This window comes from Carcharodon carcharias, chromosome 2 (assembly GCF_017639515.1).
Source record: "Carcharodon carcharias isolate sCarCar2 chromosome 2, sCarCar2.pri, whole genome shotgun sequence".
Taxonomy (NCBI): domain Eukaryota; kingdom Metazoa; phylum Chordata; class Chondrichthyes; order Lamniformes; family Lamnidae; genus Carcharodon; species Carcharodon carcharias.
Window position 1 is genome coordinate 161,927,949 of NC_054468.1, and position 16,289 is coordinate 161,944,237.

The 16,289-nt window shown below is 45.1% G+C and overlaps 1 protein-coding gene across 5 annotated transcripts in view; it reads left to right on the forward strand.

Moving 5' to 3' along the window:
* si:ch211-130h14.4 overlaps positions 1–16,289 on the forward strand; it is a 201,878-nt gene that overhangs the window by 45,286 nt on the left and 140,303 nt on the right. For all 5 annotated transcript variants that reach the window (XM_041180101.1, XM_041180133.1, XM_041180115.1 and 2 more), the window contains exon 4: positions 15,272–15,430. In XM_041180101.1, the coding sequence (XP_041036035.1) occupies positions 15,272–15,430 (159 nt within the window). The remainder of the gene's footprint in view (positions 1–15,271; positions 15,431–16,289) is intronic.

A 16,289-nucleotide genomic window follows, 5' to 3' on the forward strand; every position in this document is an offset into this window, starting at 1 on the left:
CTTCAAAATAGCAAATGTATCATCTACGTATCGGAAATATGCAAGGGGTAGGAGGCTAGGGGCCATCCATTGAGAATTAATTTCTCATGGAAACCAAAGAAAATGTTAGCAAGAGTTGGGCTTAGAGGGGATCCCATATTAAGACAATCATTTGGGCAGACATTGTTAATATGGCAATCACCTTGTTAAAACCAATTGCTAGTTAAATAGGTGTTGGGCATTGATTATCCCATCTAAATAAAATAAAAAGATACAGCTGGAACACTTCGTGTGGAAGCTACTTGGAAGTCAGTGGTACTGAGGAGGTGTCTTGAAAATAAACCAGCTTGAACCAAAAGACCAGCCTGGATTAATTCTTCCACCACAACCTCTTATTGCGAGTAAGATGGTAGCAGAGGATGAACTTTAAGCTTTGCTGATTGATTGCTTTATATGAAGATTCTGTCCCAATCCTCTGAGGGAAAAGAAGTGTACTGTTGCTGACAATTTAAGTTACGAAATGGCAGAAGGACGGTGCAAAATTGCAACCTTTGACTATCCACCAATTTTTTTATGACTCTGAACCTTATCAGCAATGGAAGACTGAAGTTGAAATGTGGACCTGGGTTACTGCTATACCCTGGAAGAAGCAAGGTATGGCTTTGGCGTTATCATTACCAGCCAAAAGTAAGATAAGGAGTAAGGTATTTTCAGAATGGAAAGTGGATGATTTGGATCATGAAGAGAGATTAAACCTTCTGTTACAATTTTTGGATAAGTTTTACAAAAAGGATGAGTTATTGGAAATGTATGAAACTTGGACGATCTTTTGATAGGTTTAGGAAATCAGATGATCAATCCATGGAAGAACATTTCATGGATTTTGATAAACGGTACAGGAGACTACAAAACTTGAAATTCCGGAATCATTATTAGCAATTAAGTTACTGGACTGTGCTCACATTTCTCACGTTAATAGTCTTTTAGTTCTCTCCCCTGGAATTGAACCTGTTAGTACATCTCCTATATCAAATAGCAGCTGCCCTGAAAAAATTTCTGGGGTAAGAGTCGTTCCCTGCCACTTTCTTAGCAAATGTGAACAACTATGCTGTGAAACAATGGATAGTGGATTCAATGGTGGCTGAATTTCGAGGTCTACCAAATATTAGACAAACATTCCAATACAAAGATGGGGTTAATGACAAGAGGTCTGAAAATGGTCGGAACCCCAGCCAATTTGAGAGACGGGACAAGAAGCGTGTCTGGGACGGTGACCGTAGGCGTTTAAACCCATAACATGCACAGGGAATTTTCGGTGTGATTCCCAGTATCATTATGTGATGAACTGCCCACAGTGAAGGAATCGTGTTTTTGAAGTGACCCAAGAGACTGATTCATCTGAAACTAAAAATGATGATGGTGACTGCCACGATGGAATTGTATTGATCACTGAGAGTTTGAATCCGGTGATGAGCATCTTGATGGTAGATTTCTTCAACTGTGCAGTTCTGGACAGTGGTTGCACTTCTACAGTGTGCGGCATGGACTGGCTTGACTGCTATCTGGAGTCTCTCAATGAGGCAGACCGGTGGAAGGTCAAGAAGTATGAAAGCTCCACCTGCTTCAGGTTCGGAGATGACAATACATTAACACCCTCTAAACGGGTGGTCCTCCCTTGTAAGATAGCAGGGATCAATCAGTTTATCAGTACTGATGTGGTTCCTAGCGAGATACCGCTATTGTTGAGTTGATCTGAGATGAAGGCTCAGATGACGCTAGATATGAAGAATGATAGAGCAGTCGTGTTTGGAAAAAATGTGGATCTACATTTGACTTGGTCAGGCCATTACTGCTTGCCCCTAAGGAAGCCAGAGATATCTCATCAAAAAATTCATAAGGTTTTGTTAACTGCTGAGAATAAGTTTGGTGGACAAAAAGAAGATCATTTGGAAATTACATAGACAGTTTGCACATCTGGCGCCACAGAAACTGAAGACTCTGCTTCAAGATGCGAGAGTGGTCGATAAAGGATATGATTATCCTTTATCATATCAAACAGATTGATCCCTGCTAACTTATTATCAGTACTGATGTGGCTCCTAGTGAGATACTGCTATTGAGTTGATCTGCAATGAAGAAGGCTCGTTATTGAATAAATTTGCCTTAAATATTGCAAAACACCACTGCGTCCTGTTGTGAGGTTGCCACTAGCCAGGGAGTTTAACGAAGCAGCGGCAATGGGCTTGAAACTTTGGGACACGGATAGGGCTATTTTTTTTACTACACTTCATAGATATGGCAACCAAATTTAGCCTATCTACTGTGATACATAGTAAAAACAAAAGGACCATTGTTGATAAGGTCATAGAGAAATGGATAGGAACAAAATTAGGAACACCAACGAAGTTCCTCACAGATAATGGTGTGGAATTCACCAATGAGGAATTTTGAGATGTGCGAAAATTTAAACATCATCGTCCTGCACACTGCAGCTGAGAGCCCATTTAGAAATGGTCTTTGTGAAAGAAACCATCCGATAATAGATGACATGTAAAATATTAGCTGATCAACCAGATTGTAAATTGCAAATGGCGCTAGAATGGGTGGTACATGCAAAGAACACTCTGCAAATGGTTGGAGGGTACGGTCCCTACCAGTTTGTGTACGGAAGAAATCCAAAGTTACCTGCAGTGTTGTCAGATGCTCCCCCTGCTCTAGAAGGGACTAACATTAGCTCCACCTTTTCTGCTCATCTGAACGCTTTGCATGCAGGCAGAAAAGCTTTCATTAAAGCTGAGGTTTTGGAGAAAATTCAGTGGGCCCTCCGGCACTGCATAAGACCATCAGGAATACAGTTTAGACAAGGAGACATGGTATTTTATAGAAAGGAAGGTCAAAGAGTGGAAAGGACCTGGCAAGGTAATAGGGAGTGATGGGAAAGTAGTAATTGTGCAACACGGCAATCAAACTGTTAAGGTTCCTTTATTCATGGTTAATTAGTACTGACTATACCCTTACAGGTTCTTAACAGAAAATAGAACGTGAGGAGGCACCATGCACTTCACATACACTGAGAAGTTATGAGGAGCAGACGACAGCAGATACAGGGTTGACTGACTATGAACATAGTAATACTGAGGCACAGGACAACGTATTCATCCAGAAGGACAACTACCCAAAGTAGGAACAAAGATAACACACTTGCTAGAAGGGACCAGTGTGTGGAGGGATGCCACCATCATAGGGAGAGCAGGAAAGGCCACTGGTAAATACAAACATTGGCTAAATGTGCAGGATGAAGGACAGGAGACAAGACCTATCAATTGGCAAACTGAGGTAAAGATGTGGAAACCCAGAAAGTGCAGTGAGTTCTGACAGTGGATCAGAAAGTGGTCATGACCCCAGAAATAAATCATGGACTATCGAACAGTGCTCTGTTCGCATGGGAGAATGATCATACAGTAGTAGTCCAGAAAGGCAGAGGAATGCGAGTAGAGGTCGTAGCTTAACAAGAAGGACTAAAGAGCAAGCTAGCAATCTCAGAAGTAGAAGCCCTTATGACCAAGAGATTTTAGTAGCTGCTAATAAATTGGAAAATAAGCTCATAAAGGAAGCCAAATGAAAAGAGAAAGTTGGAAAGAATTTGGGGTATATTCTGAAATACCTGACCGCAGACAGCCAGCTTTAACTCAGATGGATCTGTACAGAAAAGGTACTCCTAGGTGGCACATATAAGGCCAAAGTGAGATTAGTAGCCTGAGGCTTTGAAGGGAGACTAGAAGATCAGGATGTCAGAATGGACTCGCCTACTATGAGGAGAGTGAGTTTGAAGATTTTTTTTTAGCTATTTTGGCATCCTATTCCTGGGAGTGCGAATCGATTAATATAAAGACTGCGTTTTTACAGTGGGAGAAGTTTCAAAGGGACGGTTTTTTGAAACCATCTGAGGAAGCCGGGGATGTAGAAAGAAAGCTATGGAAATTGAACAAGTGTGTTTATGGGTTGAATGATGTGTCAAGAGTATGGTATTTTTCCGTGAGGTCTGTCTTGTTGAAAACAAGTTGCAGTCAGTTAAAGGCAGACCCCACGATGTTCTACTGGTACAATAAGGAGAAACCAGCTGGAATCTTTATCAAGCGTGTTCATGATTTCCTGTAGGGAGGTTCTGTAGAATTTGAACAATGGGTAATCGAAGATAAGGAAGGAGTTCCAGGTCGGAAATCAGGCTTCAGGGACCTTTAAATACGTAGGTTTAGACGTTAAGCAGAGCAAACTAGGAGTCACATTGAATCAACAATTTTATGTAGAAAATGTTAACCATATCCCAATAACTCATGGTAGGTCCTCACAAAAAGAGGATCCTGCTATCAAAGAAGAAATGTAACAGTTGAGAAGTTTGATTGGGCAGTTGAATTGGTTCTGCACTCAGACTAGGCCTCACACTAGTTATGATGTGTTGGAGCTGAGTACCATGATGAAACGTGCTACAGTTGAGTACGTTCTGAGAGCAAATAAAACACTTAAAAAAAAAAAAAATTAAATTCTGAGAGATCTGTGCTCAAGTTTCCAGCCTTGGGTGAACCAGAAGATGAGGTTGGTCATTTTTAGTGATGCTTCACATGCCATTTTCCAGATGGGAACTCTAGCACAGCAGGGTTCATCATATTTTTGGTGGGAAAGAATGATAAATGTTGCCCACTGACTTGGGAGGCCAAGAAAATAAAAGGGGAGTAAAAAGCACCTTAGCTGCTGAAACATTGGCCTAGGTAGAAGCATTCGATTTGGGGGTTTACTTATCCAAATACTGACAGAAATATTATATAAGGGGCAATGTGGGAAAAGTTTGCCCATAGAATGTTAGTTTGATAACCGGTCTCATGGGATAACGTTCATTCCACAAAAAGTGTCACAGAGAAAAGGCTACAAGTAGACCTAGCCAGCATAAAACAGATGTTAGAGAAAAGAGATCTCTAAGATAAAATAGGTTGGCATAAGTCACCAGCTTTCAGATTGATTTACAAAAAGAAGTGCCTGCTGTAAGAAATTATTAACTATGTTGGAAGAGGGGCATCTTATAATGATGCAATAATAATTTTTTTTAATATAATTGCTTATATATGTGGTAAAATAAATTCCGGAATTATAGATGTGGAAATTCGTGACATTATTTCCTTCTGTTTGTTTAAAAAAAATTCTTAAGTTTTTTTAGTTTTAATTTAAAAAGAAAAGAGGGGAATCTGTTAATTATGGCAATCACCTTGATAAAAACAATTGCTAGTTAAACAGGTGATGGGCATTGGTTATCCCATCTAAATAAAATAAAAAGATACAGCTGGAACACTTTGTGTGGAAGCTACTTGGAAGTCAGTAGCACTGAGGAATTGTCTTGAAAATAAACCAGCCTGAACCAAAGGACCAGCCTGGATTAATTCTTCCACCGCAACCTCTTATTGTGAGTAACAGACATGGTGTTATTAAAGCTGAATTCAGCTGCACGACTTTCTAAATTCATAAGTTCAATGAATGTAAAATCAGAAAATGGTGGTGCATCTAAGTTGTCCTGACGCAGCACAAATGCTGATGGCTTCCTTGAGCGATGCATTAGTGAATAGGCTCGCAATGTTGGACCATAATTTCTGTTTCCAATGCCTGGGAGCTGCAACTGAAATGTAGGGCAATTAAAAAGTAACAGCTTGCATCGTGCTTGAATGATCCTTGCTAGTGCAGTTGTATAGGACAAAATGGAGCATTCTGATATGCAGTTGATGTTGTGATGTTCAATGTTTAGAATATAGATGACATTGCCCCTAAAGTGTTTTTTTTTTCTATTCAATTCTTAAACATGCCAGAACTATCTTCAGATCTTTTACCAAATGATCAGTCTAGTAAATTTCCATTGCTCAACATTAAGTTAAAGGTGAGCATAACCTTGAAATTTGAGGGCTGATCTGGTGGCCCGTCGAAGAATAGGGCTTTGCAGGAAACACTGGTTTAGAAATTGCAGAGCCAAATTAATTTTCCATCTCTTAATTTAAATGGATAAACTAAGGCCTGTGATTTCCCGACCAGTGTTAGAGCATGGAATCAGCATTACAGACAATTTCCCAATCCATTTTCACTTGTTCTCTGGAAAACTTGAAACTTGGTGTGACCCATTCTGGTGAATAACTCCTTAACTATGATGTAAATTATATGGGAAGTAGAGGCTAGGTGAAAGGAAATATATTGCAAGTAGCAAGATCCTTAACCAAGTGATAGAAGAGAGTTCTTGGAGTTTGGGTGCATCAATCTTTAAAAGTGAAAGTGCAGACTGAAAAAAGACCATAGTGAAGTCAGTTGGGATCCTGGGTGTTTTACATAGGGGATAAAAACAGAAAATGCAGGAAATACTCAGCAGATCAGGCAGCATCTGTGGAGGCAGAAACTGAGTTAATACTACAGATCTCTGACCTTTCATCTGAAGGGGGAAAAGTTATAAAAGTAGTGTAATAATAATAGTGATATAAAATGTGCAAGGCCAAAGGAAACGGTAATGAGACAAAAACAAAAGATATGTCAAGAGGAGGTGTGAATGGCAGAATGAAGAAAAGCTGTTGTCCAAAAGCAAAATAAGAGAAAAATTAGATTCAAACCAAAACCTGAAAAGAAAAAGGAAACAAAATGGGACAGAGATCACAGGATGGAATTTTGAACTCAATATTGAGCCCTGAAGGCTCTAGTGCCTCATTGAAAGATGATGTGCTATTCATTGAATTTGAATTAAGTTTTACTGGAACAGTGAAGGCCAAGGACTGAGGGGTCAGCATCAGAGCAAGGTGGAGAATTAAAATAACAGGTGACTGGAAGCTGGAGATCATGTTTGTGAACTGAAAGGAGGTGGTCCACATCATGAATCTGTGTTTGATCTTCCCAGTGTAGAGCACAGTGCATTGTGAGCAGAGGATACAGTATAGTAAATCGGAAGAAGTACATGCAAATCATTGTTTCACCAGGAAGGAGTGTTTGAGGTCTTGATCAGTGAGGAAAGAGAAGGTAAAAAGTGTAAACATGGAAAAGATAGAAGCCATTGTGTTTGATTCCCATCACAAACTTTGTTCCCTAGCCACTGACTGCAACCCTCTCCCTGACAACTGTCTTGAAGCGGAAGCAGACTGTCAACAATCTTGGTGTTAAACTTAACTTTGAGATGAACATTATATCACGTAAAACCCTCATCCATGCCTTTCTTTCTTCTAGCCTTGACTATTCCAACGCACCCCTGGCTGGCCACCCTACCCCTGGGAACTTGTGGTCATTCAAAACTCTGCTGCCTGTATTTTAATTTGTACCAAGTCCCACTAACCCATGGCCTCGCCCCACACCAGCCACCACACCCCTCCCCGCCCAACCTTGTCGTTGTAATCTTCTCCAGGCCCAGACATCACTCAGGAAAACTCTACTCCAACTACCCCTGGAGATAATAAGTTAATAAGAACTTCAAATGCTGAAAACCTGAAATAGGCTCAGTTAATTCTGAGATAATTCTAATTCTGGACTCAGATAATTCTGGACATACACAGAAAGGACAGCAGGTTTCTCTGGTGAAGACTTAGGGCAGAATTTTCTTGATGGCGGGAGGTGGAGTGGGAGCAGGCGCGCCAATTAAGGCCACCTAACATACTCCACAACTCCCATGCATAGCGGGAGTGGGAGGGCAGCGGCAGGCACGCTCAGCCTGCTGGGTCCAATGGCAACCCGGCGGCCTGTATCAAGGAAGGCCTGGCAGCCTTGGAAAGGCTGCTCGCAATGGCTGGGCAAAGGGCTCTGCAGAAGGGCAATGGAGGTTATGCAAGTCTGGAGGGTAGCCCTTCGGGACAGGCCAGTCTGGAGGGTAGGCTGGGAGGCCAGTGTGCCCCTCGTTTTTCCGATGACTGCCTTGCTGCCCTCCTTGAGGAGGTGGCAGCACGACGGGAGGTGCTGGTTCCCCAGGATGGGAGGAGGAGGCCCCCCCCCACATGACGAAACGTGCCTGGGAGGAGGTGGTGAGCTCCCGCGATATGGTGCGGTGCACCTGGATCCAGTGTCACAGGCTCTTCAATGACTTGTTTCACTTTGGAAGGGTGAGCACAATGTTGACATTGGTCACTTAACCCAGCAAGTCGGCTTTCGCCCCTGTTGCACCCCCCGACCCCCACAAGTCTGAGTGTATTGACGGCATTGAATCATTGACGGCATGTGTCCTTTGCTGGGTGGGCCAGCAGATATTGCCCATGCTGAGGTCACCCTGAGAGGGTGATGAAGAGATGTGTATTACCCCCGCAGCATGTGTTACACCGAGTCCCACATAACTGGTTTGGGGGCAAACTGGAGGAACTGCACCTTGGCGCTGTGCTGGAACTGCAGGACATGTCCAAGTCAGGGTGATGACATGCTGGGAGGGGAGCTTCAAGGTGGTGTGGCAACGAACCATCTGCTGCCCTCTGCATTCCACGTGTTTGTGCCTCCTTGCTATGAAAGGGTATACCATGTGGTCCCTAATGGGATGTAGGCAGCATGTGGTCAAGGGGCTGTGGGGAGCAGGCCTAGCATCTTTGTGTGATTGTTCGGCAGCAGTGGGGTGAGGAGACACTGGAGCCCTGATATGTCCCACTCTGGTTGGGGTGGGCCATTTGCGAAGAGATTCCATGAACAATTTGCACAAATCAATGCTCTTCTCTCATTTTCAGGAGAAGAATGCTCATAACGCGGCAGAGCATGTGAGGACTGGCAGCGGCCAGGCGCAGTTACCCACTCTCAGTCAGTTTGAGCAGGAGGCCCTGGATTTGGAGAGGTGCCATGTGCCTAGGTCCACTGGTGTCTGTGAGGCTGGGGTGCCACGGCCAGGTATTTATGCCCAACAGTGAGGTCACCATTGTTCTCCCAACAGCCATAGCAGTGCTGAGTGTTAATTGATTTAATTTTGCAACATGGCATGACCATTGCTTAATGATCTGGAGGACAGGGATGCACTTTGACATTGTCTCCACGTTAACTGATCTAATGTCTTGTTCTTCCTCTCAGCATCATCGGAGCAGGGCCGGGAGGAGAAGCAGCAGAGGTCTCCTCTCCCACGTGAGGGCTCTGAAGTCTCAACAGTGTCATACCATCTCTGCCAGGCAGGCACCAGCGCAGATACTAGCACCTCGGTGGGAGGTGGAACATTGGCTAGTGTCCTGGGGCACAGTGGTGAGGGCACTTCACAGTCGCTGTAGGAGCTGGCAGAGACAGAGTGCCCATGGCACCAGCAGTCGGAGACAGCAGGGGACCAGGCACATGCTCAGTCGGTGCCTGATGATGTTCCTCTGGAGTCATCCGCGACGCAGCAGGGCCATGAAATGCGGCTGGGTTTGCGGGAGCATCTGGGGGAGATACATGAGGCTATGCTTGGCTTGGTGGAGGAGTCTACGCGGACGATCGCTAAAGCAATGGAGCCACATGTCCAAGTGCCATGCGTCCTCCATGGAGAGAGTGGCGACTCTTGTGGAGAGGCTCCTCCAGGAGACCCATCATGGCTTCCTGGGGATGTGCTCGGACCAGCAAACCCTCAGCTGGTCAGTGCCAGTGTGGGAGATGGTCTGGGCACCAGTTTTCCCAGCTCAGTGCCCATCCATCCATGGTGAGCAGGGAGGTCCGAAGCAACCTCATGTCGGTGTAGCAGCTGCCTTTCATCTATGTGGGCTCCTCTCAGGGCCCTCTGGATGAGGGTGGCAGCTCCTCCGCCACTCTCCCAGTGACCGTAGTATCCAGTGAGGCTGTGACGACTGGGGAGGTGCCAGCAGTGGAATTGGCAGCTCCCTCCCAGGCGGGGCCAGCACAGGCTCCACAGGCCAGAGGACAACCACCAAGGTCATCAAGGCCAAAAGGACAGCAGAGTGAGCAGCTCTAAGATGTAGCATCTGGAAACATAAACATAAGGCACCTTGGGCACACCACGGATTTATCACTGTTGCTTTTGTGTTGGCCCGAGATGAGGTCTTTATGATTTGCTTTGAATTGAAACACCATTGTCATTTTGTTTCATTAAGTTTCTTTGCCTGTGATATTAAATTCAGACATGTGACCATGGCTGAGAGTGCCATGTTTCTCTTGCATGTGTATTGTTTCCAAAAACTTTAGGAGTGCTTTGTGGGTCATTCAGCTTTATTAACAAGGCCCTTAGTTACTATTCCTAACCTAACAGATTTGACACATGGGTATCGAGTATGGTGCCTATAGCTCAGGCTTGTCCTGGAGGTTCATCTGTGGTGTGCTAGCTGAAGGTTCATTGGGTTAAAGCCTCCTGGGTGTCCCTGCCTCCCTGGTCAGCATCTACTCCCTCAGCATTTCCCTGTGCATGCTCATCCTCGGACTCACTGCTGGACTCATCATGTGCAGTCGCAGCCACTGGGTCAGCATCTTCATCATCCACTGAGTCCCCCCTTTCCAGCACAAGATTGTGGAGAGCGCAGCATGCAACCACTATCAGTGACACACGATCTGGGGAGTATTGGAGTGGGCTGCCTGAGCGTCCAGGCATTGGAAGCACATCTTGAAAAGGCCAATGGTTCTCTCCACCACAGCCCTTGTGGAGGCGTGGCTCCTATTGTACCGCTGCTTGGCTTCTGTTGGATGGCGGAGAGGGATCATGAGCCACCTTCTGAGGGGATAGCCCTTGTCACCCAGCAGCCATCCATCCAGCTGGGCTGGAGCACTGAAGAGCCCCGGCACCTGGGAGTGTCTGAGGATGTAGGTGTCGTGGGAGCTGCCTGGGTACCTTGCACAGACTTGTAGAATCAGCATCCTGTGATCACACACTATCTGCACGTTCATGGAGTGGAAGCCCTTCCTGTTGACGAAGGCACCGGGCTCACCCGCTGGTGCCTCGATGGCCACATGTGTACAGTCTATAGCACCCTGGACACGGAGGAAGCCAGCAATGGTCGCGAAGCCTCTGGCTCGCTGTGTCTGACTTGCTTGGTCCCTACGGAAGTGGATGAAGGTTAATGCACACCTGAACAGAGCATCTGTAACCTGCTTGACACAAGCGTGGACAGCAGATTGGGAGACACTGCAAAGATCACCCACTGACCCCTGGAAGGAGCCAGAGGCAAAGATGTTGAGGGCAGCTGTGACCTTTTAGAGCCACTGGCATGGGGTGTTCACCCACACAGTTAGTGGAGATCTCAGGGCCAATCATCTGACAGATGTAGTTGATTTTCTCCCTTGAGAGATGGAGCCTCCTTTGGCACTGCACCTCAGACATATTGAGGTAGCTGCTTCGCCACCTGTAAACCCTGGCAGCAGGATAGTGGTGTCTTCTGCGGTCTCTTCTACCTTGATTTACCTCTTGGCCCCGTGCCCCTTGTGTCTGCACCTCTCCTCCCAAAGGTGGCTCCCCTGGAGGCTGAATGTGTACTCCTGGCCTCCTCCCCCTTCTAGCCCTCCCTTCTTCCTCAGAGGAGGTGCCTCCAATGGAGAGTTCAGCTCCCATTCCCAGGCTATGGGAAGGCTTCCAGAAACCTGCAGGCCCAAAAAAGATTCCTTACTGCAGAGTGCTGACCTGAAGGTTAGGAGTCCAGATAAAGCAGCTGGTATACTTGTTGAAGTATTGCAGATCACACAGGCAAGTTTCAAAAGCTTTGAAAAATCAATACTTGAGAGGGCACACTCGCGACCCCACTGAGCCCACTTATCCCGCCCCTGCATGAGGTTTATACAAATGTGTCCTACCCGCCTGCCCGTTGTGCCCATGCGCCAACCCGAAGATCACATGGGCGCCGAAAAATCGACGTCGGTTGGTGAATCAAGGGCCTTAAGTGACCCATTAATTAATGGCGGGGGCACATCTGACATCATCACGCCCCTGCCCAATGAAATATCGTGATGGTGCGCAGTGACGTCGGGACACTCACCCAACATAATTTTAATGCGCGGACGTGCAGGGCTTGCCACCGCATGCCAACGGAAACATTCTGCCCTGAGATGTGAAATTTCACTGTTAAGTAATAGGGTCAGGCATTACACCTGTGCTGATGCAACAGAGGAGCTTCCCTGTGGAGGCAGAGTGAACTCGGAGTGACAACGATCAACAAGAACAACAATTTGACCTGGGAAATGTTGCTTAAAAATTCCAGAGTAGTTGAGAGCAAGTGCAGAAGGATCACAGTCCCTGAATCCAGCTCCAATTTGGGCTTAATGATAGATTGACAAAGTTCTAGCTCTGCCTTATCACAGATACTCCTGAGTTGAACTTTTCTGTGACCAAGTGGGGGTCCAGAGATCCCACTTGCCGGCAGCAAAACTGAGAGGGCAATCTTCAGGCGACGGCCTCAGAATTGACCACCACTGGGATCCCGTATAATTAAGGACAGTGGGTAGGCTCCCAATCTTGCTGGCCCAATCAGGGTGCCTCAGCAGCCAGCTCTGGGAACAGTGGACTCTGCTGAGGCAGGTTGGAAACCACAAGGCCGCCTCAACATGGCTTGCTGGCCATGCTGCCCTTCACAACAATACAGAAATCAAGACAATTGAAGCACTTGCATTCTATGATGATCCTGAAATAGTGAAGTAGAAAAGAGCAGTACCTGATAATGCTTTATGTAATCTAGCCAAATATGACAGTGAATAGATAAACCAGTTTACCATGCATTGTTACGACCTCTGTAGAGACCAATAACTTTTCAAAGGCTTTAACTTTTAAACTTCCAGCTGAAAGAATGGCACAACATAATTTTCAATTTTATTGTATTTTTAGGCAATTTTACTTTTTAAACCACAAAACAAGACTACTTATATTAGGTACTTTTAGCACAACTAAAGGGAGGGGGGTGGGGGGGTGGAGCAGGTGAAGCTGGATAGAAGGCCAGCGATGATGAAAGCAAAGGAGAGATTGACAAAGATGTCATAAACTAAAGGACAAAAGGGGTGACACTGGTAGTGGTAAGGGCTAAAAAAGGTGCTGATAGTGGTGTAACGGTAAGAAAGCAGAATGTGATAATAGCAGAGCAACATGGAACAAGTGTCAGATGGCCCTGTAGGGGAAGGGGTGGGGTGGGGGGAGGGGTAGTGGTGGGGGGAAAAAAGGATAGAAAATGGGATAGAAGGGGGGATAAAAAGGGGATAAAACCATGGATAAATGAATAAAAATAAGTGGATAAAAAATAAAAATAAACATAGAAAAAAAGGGGTTAAAAAAGAGGTGAGGTTAGAGGAGAGAGTTCATGGTCTGAAGTTGTTGAACTCAATGTTAAGTCCAGAAGGCTGTAAAGTGCCTAATCGCAAGATGAGGTGCTGTTCCTCCAGTTTGCATTGAGCTTCACTAGAACATTGCAGTAGATCAATGATGAATATGTGAGCATGAGAGCAGGATGGTGTTGAAATGGCAAGGGAGGTCTGGGTCATGTTTGCGGACAGACCAGAGGTGTTCCGCAAAGCCGTCACCCAGTCTGCGTTTGATCTTCCCAGTGTAGAGGAGATCACATTGGGAGCAGCAGGTGCAAGTGAAGCGTGCTTCACCTGAAAGGAGTGTTTTGGACCTTGGAGGAAGGAGGTAAAAGGGCAGGTGTTGCACCTTCTGCGGTTGCATGGAAAGGTGCTATGGGAAGGGGATGAGGTATTGAGGTTGATGGAGGAGTGGACCAGGGTGTCCCAGAGGGAACGGTCCCTATGGAATGCCAATGAGGGGGGCTGAAGGGAAGATGTGTTTGGTAGTGGCATCACCACCATGCAACACCTGCCCCTTAACTTTCCCCCTCCTCCCCGTCCAATGGCCCAAACACTCCTTTCAGGTGAAGCAGCACTTCACTTATACCTCCTTCAATTTAGTCTACTGCATTCGCTGCTCCCAACACTTCACCCTGCTCTCATGCCCACATATCAGTCCTTGGCCTGCTGCAATGTTCCAGTGAAGCTCAACGCAAACTGGAGGAACAGCACCTCATCTTCCGACTAGGCACTTTACAGCCTTCCGGATTTAACATTGAGTTCAGCAACTTCGGATCATGATCTCTATCCTCACCTCTTTTTTAATCTCCTTTTTTCTACATTCATTTTTATTTTTTATCCACTTATTTTTATTATTATTCATTTATCTATGGTTTTATCCCCCTTCAATCCCATTTTCTATCCTTATTTTCCCCTCCCTCCACCCTATCCCCAAAAGGGCCATTTGTTCCTTGTCCCATGCTACTGTTTCACACAATTGTTTTGCTATTATCACATTCTGCTTTCTTACCTTTACGCACCTTTTTGTTTTAGCCCTTACCACTATCATTGTCACTTCCTTTGTCCTTTAGTTCATGACATCTTTGTGAATCTCTCCTTTTGTCCCCACCTACCACTGGCCTTCTATCCAGCTTCACCTGCTCCCTGCCCCCTTTAACAGTATAAATTTCATCATATTTCCACTTCTCTGCAGCTCTGAAGAAGAATCAAATGGACTCGAAATGTTAACTCTGCTTCTCTCTCCACAGATGCTGCTAGGCCTGCTGAGTTTTTCCAGCATTTTCTGTTTTTGTTTCAGATTTCCAGCGCCCACAATATTTTGCTTTTATTTTACAGAAGAAGTGGAGTTGGGAGGGAAAGAGGGATGTGGGTGGGCAATGATGTAAGGAAGTGATGAGAAATGGCCATATCTTGGTTAATATGGGAGCAGTGGGGCATGTAAAATTGCAAGATCGAGGAGGTAGCTGTGAATAAGGGTTGGGGAGTTTATATGGAGGGGAGATTAAGGGAGGATAAGAGGGCAGTGAACTCAGGAGAGAGAACATGATGAATTGAGATGGAGATTGATATAACCTAGGATAAGAAGCCACTCAGTCAGATGCTGAGAGAAAAAAGCAGTGAAGGTATCTTGGTGAGAATATTTTCATGGTCCTTGGGTAGGCTGTAAAGAACAATGATTTTAAATGAAAGGTGAGTAGTGTAGAACAAAGTGAAATTCTCAAAGAAGGAGCAGGCAGCACTTTGTATCAAGCACCAACAAATCACAATGGAACATTCTTTCAAATAGAAGGTTGTAAAAATTGTATATTCATCATGAACTCAGCCACTGGCCTCAGCTGTTAAAATCCCTGAGAGCTTCTTAATGATGACGATGAAGTAACCATGATACTGTGAAGTAGATATGAACCTGTCTGGCGTGAAATCATCCTTTTTTTGTGTCATATTTACTGTATTGAAATAAAAACTGTGTTTGACAACTGTATAATTTTGGATTGACTGCCATAAAGGTGTTGACTTTTTGACATGTTAAGGCCTGTGTGAGTTATAAGCTTGTTTATTGGTCATTATTTAGCGCCATCTGGAGGTTTACAAGAACATGTACAAGTTGTGGAATGCCATGCGTTTGCAATATATGGATCTACTGAGCAAGAAGGTTCAACGACAACGCCATGAAATCAAAGAGCGAGATCTTCAGTTCCAGCGTAACATTGAGGAGCAGGAGAAGAAACAGGTGTGCATTAGTGAAAAGCACCATATAGCTGAGAATATTCTCACTTGTTAAAATGATATGTACCCTTTGGGAGGCACATTTCAGTGTGTTCCAGGATTTAAGATAAAAGTTATGTTCATACTTGGGGGAAGGAACACTTGACCTAACATTTGCTACTTCTATAAAATAACTTGAACACAGTTGGCATCAAAATTTTGCATTTAAAATTCTATTAGTTGGCCGGCATACAACAAAGTTCAACAGATAATAGATTATGATACAAAAATTAATGCAAAACATCATGGGTAGAATATTCTTCCCATCGGGTGGGATGTGCGGGGCCGGGTGTGGGTGGCATGGACCCAATCAGTGCCTCCAATCGGGTCCACGTTGCCATTATATGTGGGTGGGCTAATTAAGGCCTGCCCAGCGTGACGCTCATCCGGAAGCGCTGTGCGCTCCCTGTGCGGGAGGGGGGTTCCCTGAGTTGGGAGTGCGCTCATGAGCGAAAAAGCACAAATCTCCCTGAGCCACCTCTGTGACGCAGGGAGATTAGTTTTAAGTTTTAAAAGGTTAATAAAGTGGAGAAATAATTTTTATGACATGTCCCCTCATGTGAAACCATCACATGAGCTGGGACATGTGCATTAGTTTTAATAAAAATTTGTGTGAAAATTTAAAATCATTCGTAAACCTCATCCCATCCATGGATGAGGTTCCATGAAAAATGCGAAGGCTGCCTGAGCTCTTCACCTGCCCGCCAACCTTAAGGTTGGGGATGGGCAGCTTAGGTAGTTGCTTTATTGCCCTTTTAAATAGCCTTAATAGGCCTTTTGGCAGTTTGGTAGGCGTACAGCGTGCCCACCAAACTGAAAATCTA